This window comes from Oncorhynchus tshawytscha, linkage group LG17 (assembly GCF_018296145.1).
Source record: "Oncorhynchus tshawytscha isolate Ot180627B linkage group LG17, Otsh_v2.0, whole genome shotgun sequence".
In the NCBI taxonomy this organism is placed as follows: domain Eukaryota; kingdom Metazoa; phylum Chordata; class Actinopteri; order Salmoniformes; family Salmonidae; genus Oncorhynchus; species Oncorhynchus tshawytscha.
The window spans coordinates 11,377,919-11,388,102 of record NC_056445.1 but is presented as its reverse complement, the minus strand read 5'-3'; the positions used below and the strand labels follow the sequence as shown (position 1 = coordinate 11,388,102).

Sequence of the window (10,184 nt, the reverse complement as noted above, 5' to 3'; positions counted from 1 at the left end):
AATGAAGGTCTACGATTGACTTAGGCTGACCACATTATGGGCTGGTGCCACCAACAAAGTTAGTGTCACCAGTGACAGCAGGGAGAAATTAGTTGGCTGTGCGCACGGTGCTGTGGGCTGGTTTGGATGGAATGCCAGGGCCGAATTGTTGTCCCAGTCCACCCCTGCTCTGCCCTACTTTTACCATAGTGATGATGCTGAGGCATGGTGAGGAGGAGCAGGAGTATCCCACAATGCCCTTGTCGGGGCCGGAGATGGATGCTGCCTGCTGCAGCTCGTGAGCTTCTGTTGAGCTGACGCTTGTTGATGCCGCCGCAGCTCTTGCTGCCATTTCCAGACCGTCAACTCGCACTAGTTGTTCGCGATCACCAGCGCGTGCTTGACCGTGCGGTGAACACCGGTCCCCGCTGCATTGGATCCCTTCAACCACCGCGACCATAAAAAGGACGGACACTGTCATCCAGCGATACCCACCGAATACCGTCTCTGTCTCCCGCAGTAGAAGGGGAGAGGGGGTCCAGTGCCGTCCGCAGCATGAGCATGGACCCCCTGGCCAAGCCCTGCCCGTCCCAGGCGGAGCACAACCCCGGGACCTTCAGCGGTCGAATGACCGCGCTGGAAGCGGCCGGGGATGACAGCGAGTCCGGCTGCGGCGAAGAGGAGGCCATGGGGGGCAGCGATACGTTCAGTAGCCTCGTCGAAATAGAGGTGGAGACGCTGGAGGAGAAATTAAAGGGTCTGGCTTTTAGGAAACAGATTTCGTATAGGTGAGTCAACGGTAGAAGGCTAGCCTTCAGGAATAAGGGCTAGACGTCATTTGGATAAAAACGAGGATTTAGACAAAAGAGACGAAAATGGGATTATAGGACTGTAGATCATTCTCTTCCCATTTACATTCACTTGGGCTGTTGTTTGTTATTGACAAACATTGACAAAAACACAATGAACAGACACACACACACATCTATGTATATATATATATAGAGAGAGAGATGTATATATTTTGACAGCACACATATTTCCGACATAAGGTCCTCTGAAATACTGTATTATTACTATTATGGTAGACATTTACATTATTAAATTGTGTTTACTATCAGAGTAGGCTCTCTGACTGAACCAGCATAGGTTTTTAGCACACCGGCTTTCTGACCTAGTGTCCATCGTGTGTGTGCGCATTGTTGTATTTTCTGTGTGTGGGAGGGGAGAGGGGGTTAGCTCTATTGATTTGCAGACCGTGTTTCTGTGTTCGTGTGTTCTCTCGCCGTGATGTATGTATTCTCACGCCGTGTGTGTAGGGCAGGCTATTCTCCCGAATGCCAGCTCGGATCGCCTGCTGAGACAGGTAGCTTCTGGGGTTGTGGAATTGGCTAATGCCCAACAACACCCAGAGGAAGCTATAGCTTTCGTTCTGACTTAGTGAGAGACGGTGTGTGTGTGTGTGTGTGTGTGTGTGTGTCTGTGTGTGTGTGTGTGTGTGTGTGTGTGTGTGTGTGTGTGTGTGTGTGTGTGTGTGTGTGTCTGTGTCTGTGTGTGTGTGTGTGTGTGTGTCTGTCTGCCTGTTGTATTGGAAAACGGTTTGCTTTGGAGGTCAAATCAATACCGCCTAATGATTTGTTTGCCTTTTGGTTTGAGTGGAGAGATGTTAACATCTTTAGTCTGTCTGTCTGTCTGTCTGTCTGTCTGTCTGTCTGTCTGGTTTGTAGTAGCCATAGTGAATGAATGCATCATGATTACATGCAGCTCCTGTGTCTGTTTGAAGTCCAAGCTCACTATGGTCTATGTGTGTGATTCAAAGAAACCTGAGAAATTATGCTGTTGAACATCAAAGGCTCTAAGTGTGTGTGTGTGTGTGTGTGTGTGTGTGTGTGTGTGTGTGTGTGTGTGTGTGTGTGTGTGTGTGTGTGTGTAACAATGACTCTTTTCAGACCTGTAATAGGTATCTTCTTCAGACAGACAGACAGACAGACAGACAGACAGACAGACAGACAGACAGACAGACAGACAGACAGACAGACAGACAGACAGACAGATAGATAGATAGATAGATAGATAGATAGATAGATAGATAGATAGATAGATAGATAGATAGATAGATAGATAGATAGATAGATAGAGAAAAGTGAGAATAGAGAGAGTGTACTTAGTGTGTTGTATCCCCACATTGAGCTGACTCCTACTGGGTGAGTGATCACACAGGACTGTGTTCCCAGAAAGCTCTCGGTCCTTTCATCTATTCTGAGACGTCTCTGTCTGCTACGCATAAATTTCGCCCTCAGACAGCCAGCGTGTGTGTGTACAGTATGTGTGTGTGTACAGTATGTGTGTGTGTACAGTATGTGTGTGTGTGCAGTGGTCGAAAAAAAAAACTAATTGTCATACTTGAGGCACAGTAAAGATACCTTAATATAAAATGACTCAAGTAAAAGTGAAAGTCACCCAGTAAAATACTACTTGAGTAAAAGTTTTTGGTTTTAAATATACTTAAGTATCAAAACTAAATTTATACGTAATAAAAAAGTCCTTATATTACGCAAACCAGATGGCATCATTTTCTTATTTTACATTTATTTACGGATAGTCAGGGCCGCACTCCAACACTCAGACATCATTTACCGAAAAAAAAAGTGTCTTTAATGAGTCTGCCAGATCGGCGACAGTAGAGATGACCAGGGATGTTCTTTTGGTAAGTGTGTGAATTGGACTATTTTCACCACCTGCTAAGCATTCAAAATGTAGCGAGTACTTTTAGGTGTCCGGTGAAAATATGAGGTAAAAAGTACATTATTTTATTTAGGAATGTAGTGAATTTCAAGTACATTTAGCCAAAAATATAAATAGTAAAGTAAAGTACAGATACCCAAAACAACTGCTTATGTAGTACATTAAAATATTTTTACTTAAGTACTTTACACCACTGTGTGTGTGTGTGAGAGAGAGAATAGAGCATTGTGTCTTGCACCTTTATGTGAAATACTGTGAAATTACCGTTTCACTCACAACACTCTTCAACTGACTCTCACTGAATCTGACTCAATTTAACTTATGTATCCGCCATAGAAACTCTGATAATTAGTCCACTGTGTGTGTGTCTGTGAGTGAATGCGTATTAGCAAGTGTGCTTGTGCATGAGTGTGTGTGTGTGTACCCAAGTGTGTGTTTGCATGCGTTCGCATGTGTGCTTGTCTGTGTTGTATGTGGGTAGCCTATCTCCCAGAGGGAGACGTTCAAAGCCTTTCTCTCTCATGTGGGATAAAATCGTTTTCATTTCATCTCCCAATTAGAGATGGTGATGATCCCCAACCAGGTCACCCAACAACAGAGAGAAGATTAACAACCACACAGAGAGAAACGGAACAAGATGCAATAACATCAACTCTGATATCTGGGCCCTCATCCACAAAGCGTCTCTGAATAGGAGTGCTGTTCTAGGATCAGTTCTGCCTTTTAGGTCACAATGAATAAGATTATATGGACAGATCTGAGATCAGCACTCCTACTCTGAGACACTTTCTGGATTTGGTTCCCTGATCGCAGTCCCTGCCTGCAGTAACTGAAGGAAGCATTGAACTGACCAGAACAGACAGACGCTGACAGCAAAATTGGTTCCGGTCCAAATCCGGCCCAGAATTGGGCAAGGTCTGTTTGCCATGAAAAGGCCACAACATCCATTACCCAGACTCAAATATTGGCGTAAAACTCCACAGCAGGCCTTTATGGGTTTACAGTAATCAGTTATCACAGTGTGAGAGTAGAGCGCTCAGCCTGGAACTTGGCCTCAGAAAGAGACTTGGGCTTTTTTGAACAGCCAATCAGAGTCCTAATTGATGATACATGAACAGTTCAACATGCATATTCATGGATTTCTGTTCCTGACAAACTCCGATGGAAAGAAGTTCATAGACCTTTTCTTGTTTGGACAAAAGACCATCCCCCGTTTCCTCTCCTTCGTGCTTTCTCCTCTGTGACCTCTGGGAAACTGGGGTCGAGTGGTCGAGGAGTGTGTCAATTTGTTAGTAGGCGAACGGAAGACGGCCCTCTCCTCCTCGATAGCCTCCTTTTGGCGAGGAAGCACAAGTGCATCCTACCGCGGAAGAGTTTCGATATCTGCCACAACCCATTAGAATCAGATGTAGCGTTGTTGAAGGAGAAAAGCACGGAGCACATTTAAAAACAACATGCTACTCATCCTTTTATCTTCTAAAATGTCTTGCACAACTTACTTCATTTATTTTGACCACTTTACACTTTACACATTTATTTTGGGATCCGCCCCTGTAAACGTCATCGGCCCGATGACACGCGAGTGGGGAAGGAGCTTCTCATTTCATTACAAGTGCATTGTCGTCCACGTTTGGGCTCCACGTCACCTCTTCTCGTTGATCTTTTAACCTTTGTTTCAAAAGGTGGAGAGAGAGAACGGAGGAGAGAGGACGTAGCCTTCAGTCAGATCTGGGCCTACTGTACCTCTACCGCTTCATGCTGTATATCAACTGAGCTGCCAAAACCTCATCCAAAACCTCATCCTTAACTAAAACGATAACAAAGCGTCCTCCTGTGTCGCTAGTTAACTGTGGGGCTGGAGAAATGTATCCATGGCTACGGACTGACATCCATGACATCAAATGTATAGTTTTAACCATGTTTTGAGCCTATAACAGTGTTTGTTTACATTTGCGTTGTTGACAAGCTTATATTTTGGGTCCTAATGGAGTACGACAGTTGGACTAAGCTCGTGAGGCCTTTATAGGTTATAGTCTTCAAGAATGATGGGTATATCTCATAGAAGTCCAGAAATGGATATAGCAACTAAGGATTCTAGCTTTAACTTTGCACTGGGCCTGTTAGTGGTTGGATGTCCTTGGGAAGAGCCTGGGCCTGGTAGTGGTTGTCTATGGGAAATACAATACAAAATGTTGTCATTATTCAAGGCTGACTCTGAGCTATACAACCTCTCTCTCTCTCTTTATCTCTCTATCTCTCTCTCTCGTCTCATCTCTCTCTCTCTCTCTCTCTCTCTCTCTCTCTCTCTCTCTCTCATCTCTCTCTGGGCTGTACAACAGGGAGGAAGTACATCCCCTCAGTTTCCTCTCTAACTTAGTCATGTGCCACAGAGACAGCGTGCTGCTGACGCCATCGTTATATACAGATGAATACATAATGATAACACACTGAACGGCTGTCTCTGCAGCAGAGAGAGGGCTTACAACTGTCTGCTTCTATCTGGCCTGTTTCAATGATCCCCCTTGTCTCCTCTCTCTCTGTCTCTGTCTCTGTCTCTCTCTCTCTCTCTCTCCCTTCATTCAGTGACTTCTCGTGTATTTCTCAAGCAGGCAGAAGGCATAGGGAGCAACCAGACGGACAAGACAGACAAACAGGGGCTCAAAGATCAGGGCCCAGGGGGTGACCCCTTTAAATAAACCCTTTGATTACAAAGGGAGAGGAGGAGTTGATCATTCTCTGTGCTTTGGTTTGGTGCGAGGAGGTGGACAGCTGCTGAGTTTCTGGAGTTTTGACAGCTGGTGAATGAGAATGAGGCATTGGAGCGGTGTGTGTTTGAGCTGCGTGTGTGGGATGGTTGGGGGTTCTGTGTGTGTGTAGGGGTTTTAATCATGAATCTGTGAATCGCACGCATGCGTAAACACACGCAGTACGCGCACATGCAACACACACACACACACACACACACACACACACACACACACACACACACACACACACACACACACACACACACACACACACACACACACACTAGGACAATATTAGTGTGACACATCCTCCTCCATGTGGGTTGTAATACCCGGTCCTGGTTGTCTGACACTAAGATATGTGTGAGGTGTGTGTGAGAGGTGTGTGTGTGTGTGTATGTGTGTGTGTATGTGATAGGTGTGTGTGTGTGCATGCCAGTGTTTTATTTGATTGGAGTGCGTAGGTAACCGTCAGTCTTAATCTGTGTGGTGAGGAGAGGAATGGGGTGATGTCTGTTTTAGGAGTAGAGGACAGATTATTCCTTTAAAAGGTCTCTCTGTCTCCTGGCATTTTCCAGAGCAGAGCAGCGCTGAGGTTGGGGCTGGCGGCTGGTGTTTTTCTCCCATAATGCAGCGTGATGAGGCATTAAGGGGATTGGATGTTCAGGCTGTGTGGAGTCAGTCTCTCCTTATTTGGTGTCTGACTGGCTGTAAGAGGCTTTTCCTGCTGCCTGGCTCCTGCCCCCCCCAACATCACATCACCCAGCACCAGGCAGACCAGGCTGAGGGGCCCTACTACAGCCCCAAGCTTCAGCAGGATTCACTTGGCCCCAGAGTGGATGGCTGAACAGGAACAGGTGTGGTGTGTGCCTGTTAAACCTGCTGTTTTTCCAGTCAGAGCTCTCTGCCTAGACAAATACACCCCCCCCCTCTCTCTCTCTCTCTCGGACCTGTCCAGTCCATCTGGCGGTGCCACAGTCAGCCCAACTGAGCTGAGAGTGACTCCATCACTGTGACACACGTCTGGCTGAGAGAGGAAGAGAGGGAGAGGAGAGAGAATGGAGAGAGGGAGAGGAGAGAGAATGGAGAGAGGGAGGCAGAGAGAGAATGGAGAGAGGAAGGCAGGGAGAGAAAGAGAGGGGGGCAGAGAGAGAGAAAGAGAGGGAGAGGAGAGAGAATGGAGAGAGGGAGAGGAGAGAAAATGGAGAGAGGGAGGCAGAGAGACAATGGAGAGAGGCAGGCAGAGAGAGAAAGAGAGGGAGGCAGAGAGAGAAAGAGAGGGAGAGGAGAGGGAATGGAGAGAGGGAGAGGAAAGAGAATGGAGAGAGGGAGGCAGAGAGAGAAAGAGAGGGAGAGGAGAGAGAATAGAGAGGCAGAGACAGAAATAGAGGGAGAGGAGAGTCAATGGAGATACGGAGGCAGAGAGAGGAAGAGAGGGAGGCAGAGAGAGAATGGAGAGAGGGAGGCAGAGAGAGAAAGAGAGTTAGGCAAAGAGAGAAAGAGAGGGAGAGGAGAGAGAATGGAGAGAGGGAGAGGAGAGAGAATGGAGAGAAGGAGAGGAGACAGAATGGAGAGAGGGAGGCAGAGAGAGAAATAGAGGGAGAGGAGAGTCGATGGAGAGAGGGAGGCAGAGAGAGAAAGAGAGGGAGAGGAGAGAGAATGGAGAGAGGGAGAGGAGAGAGAATGGAGAAAGGGAGAGGAGAGAGAAAGAGAGGACGAGGAGAGAGAATTGAGAGAGGGAGGCAGAGAGAGAATGGAGAGAGGGAGGCAGAGAGAGAAAGAGAGGGAGAGGAGAGAGAATGGAGAGAGGGAGGCAGAGAGAGAAAGAGAGGGAGGCAGAGAGAGAGAGGGAGGCAGAAAGAGAAAGAGAGGGAGGCAGAGAGACAATGGAGAGAGGGAGGCAGAGAGAGAAGAGAGGGAGGCAGAGAGAGAAAGAGAGGGAGAGGAGAGAGAATGGAGAGAGGGAGGCAGAGAGAGAAAGAGAGGGAGAGGAGAGAGAATGGAGAGAGGGAGGCAGAGAGAGAAAGAGAGGGAGAGGAGAGAGAATGGAGAGAGGGAGGCAGAGAGACAATGGAGAGAGGGAGGCAGAGAGAGAAGAGAGGGAGGCAGAGAGACAATGGAGAGAGGGAGAGGAGAGAGAATGGAGAGAGACAGGCAGAGTGAGAAAGAGAGGGAGAGGAGAGAGAATGGAGAGAGGGAGGCAGAGAGAGAAAGAGAGGGAGAGGAGAGAGAATGGAGAGAGACAGGCAGACAGAGAAAGAGAAGGAGAGGAGAGAGATTGGAGAGAGGGAGAGGAGAGAGAAAGAGAGGGAGAGGAGAGAATGGAGAGAGGGAGAGGAGAGAGGATGGAGAGGGAGAGGAGAGAGAATGGAGAGAGGGAGAGGAGAGAGGATGGAGAGGGAGAGGAGAGAGAAAGAGAGGGAGAGGAGAGAGAATAGAGAGAGGGAGGCAGAGAGAGAAATAGACGGAGAGGAGAGAATGGAGAGAGGGAGGCAGAGAGAGAAAGAGAGGGAGAGGAGAGAGAATGGAGAGAGGGAGGCAGAGAGAGAAAGAGATGGAGAGTAGAGAGAATGGAGAGAGACAGGAAGAGAGAGAAAGTGAGGGAGAGGGTGGCAGAGAGAGAAAGAGAGGGAGAGGAGAGAGAATGGAGAGAGGGAGGCAGAGAGAGAAAGAGATGGAGAGTAGAGAGAATGGAGAGAGACAGGAAGAGAGAGAAAGTGAGGGAGAGGGTGGCAGAGAGAGACAGAGAGGGAGAGGAGAGAGAATGGAGAGAGGGTGGCAAAGAGAAGGAGAGGAGAGAGAATGGAGAGAGGGAGAGGAGAGAGAGTGGAGAGAGTGAGAGGAGAGAGAATGGAGAGAAGGAAACAGAGAGAGAATGGTGAGAGGGAGAGGAGAGAGAATGGAGAGAGGGAGAGGAGAAAGAGAGGAAGAGGAGAGAATGGAAGGAGAAAGAGAGGGAGAGGAGAGATAATGGAGAGAGGGACAGGAGAGAGGATGGAGAGGGAGAGGCGAGAGAAAGAGAGGGAGAGGAGAGATAATGGAGAGAGGGACAGGAGAGAGGATGGAGAGGGAGAGGCGAGAGAAAGAGAGGGAGAGGAGAGAGAATGGAGAGAGCGTGGCAGAGAGAGAAAGAGAGGGAGAGGAGAGAGAATGGAGAGAGGGAGGCAGAGAGAGAAATGGATAGAGAGGAGAGAGAATGGAGAGAGGGAGGCAGAGAGAGAAAGAGATGGAGAGTAGAGAGAATGGAGAGAGACAGGAAGAGAGAGAAAGTGAGGGAGAGGGTGGCAGAGAGAGACAGAGAGGGAGAGGAGAGAGAATGGAGAGAGGGTGGCAAAGAGAAGGAGAGGAGAGAGAATGGAGAGAGGGAGGCAGAGAGAGAATTAGAGAGGGAGACGAGAGTGAATGGAGAGAGGGAGAGGAGAGAGAATGGAGAGGGAGAGGAGAGAGAGTGGAGAGAGTGAGAGGAGAGAGAATGGAGGGAGAGGAGAATCGAGAGAGGGAAGCAGAGAGAGAAAAAGAGGGAGAGGAGAGCGAATGGAGAGAGGGAGGCAGAGAGAGGAATAGAGGGAGAGGAGAGAGAATGGAGAGAGGGAGAGGCGAGAGAATGGAGAGAGGGAGGCAGCGAGAGTAAGAGAGGGAGGCAGAGAGAGAAAGAGAGGGAGAGGAGAGAGATTGGAGAGAGGGAGGCAGAGAGAGAATGGAGAGAGGGAGGCAGAGAGAGAAGAGAGAGGGAGGCAGAGAGAGAAAGAGAGGGAGGCAGAGAGAGAGGATAGAGAATGGAGAGAGGGAGAGGAGAGAGAATGGAGAGAGGGAGAGGATAGAGAATGGAGAGATGGAGGCAGAGCGCAATAGAGAGGGAGGCAGAGAGAGAATGGAGAGAGGGAGGCAGAGAGAGAAAGAGAGGGAGTGTAGAGAGAATGGAGAGAGGGAGGTAGAGAGAGAATGGAGAGAGGGAGGCAGAGAGAGAAATAGAGGGAGAGGAGAGAGAATGGAGAGAGGGAGGCAGAGAAAGAGAAAGAGAGGGAGAGGAGAGAGAATGGAGAGGGAGGCAGAGAGAGAAATAGAGGGAGAGGAGAGAGGGAGGCAGAGAGAGAGAAAGAGAGGGAGGCAGAGAGAGAAATAGAGGGAGAGGAGAGAGGGAGGCAGAGAGAGAAATAGAGGGAGAGGAGAGAGGGAGGCAGAGAGAGAGAAAGAGAGGGAGGCAGAGAGAGAAATAGAGGGAGAGGAGAGAGGGAGGCAGAGAGAGAAATAGAGGGAGAGGAGAGAGGGAGGCAGAGAGAGAAATAGAGGGAGAGGAGAGAGAAAAAATTCTGCAAAAATATCCTCCGTCCACGGGACCGTGCACGGGAGTGTCATCATCTGACACTAATTAGCATAACGCAACGGACATAAATCTTCCTAGAAAATCTTCCTATTCATGAAAATCACAAGTGAAATATATTGGATCACAGCTTAGCCTTTTGTTAATCACACTGTCATCTCAGATGTTCAAAATGTGCTTTACAGCCAAAGCTAGACAAGCATTTGTGTAAGTTTATCGATAGCCTAGCATAGCATTATGCCTTGCTAGCAGCAGGCAACCTTGTCACGAAAATCAGAAACGCAATCAAATTAAATCGTTTACCTTTGATGATCTTCGGATGTTTTCACTCACGAGACTCCCAGGTAGATAGCCAAAGTTTATTTTTTCCCAAAATCTTATTTTTGTAGGCG

At 48.2% G+C, this 10,184-nt stretch overlaps 1 protein-coding gene across 2 annotated transcripts in view; it reads left to right on the top strand.

The window, feature by feature from the left end:
* The first annotated feature begins 253 nt into the window (after positions 1–253).
* dgki (diacylglycerol kinase, iota) overlaps positions 254–10,184 on the top strand; it is an 81,203-nt gene continuing 71,272 nt past the window's right edge. For both annotated transcript variants that reach the window (XM_042300168.1, XM_042300167.1), the window contains exon 1: positions 254–767. In XM_042300168.1, the coding sequence (XP_042156102.1) occupies positions 535–767 (233 nt within the window). In that variant the 5' untranslated portion in view covers positions 254–534. The remainder of the gene's footprint in view (positions 768–10,184) is intronic.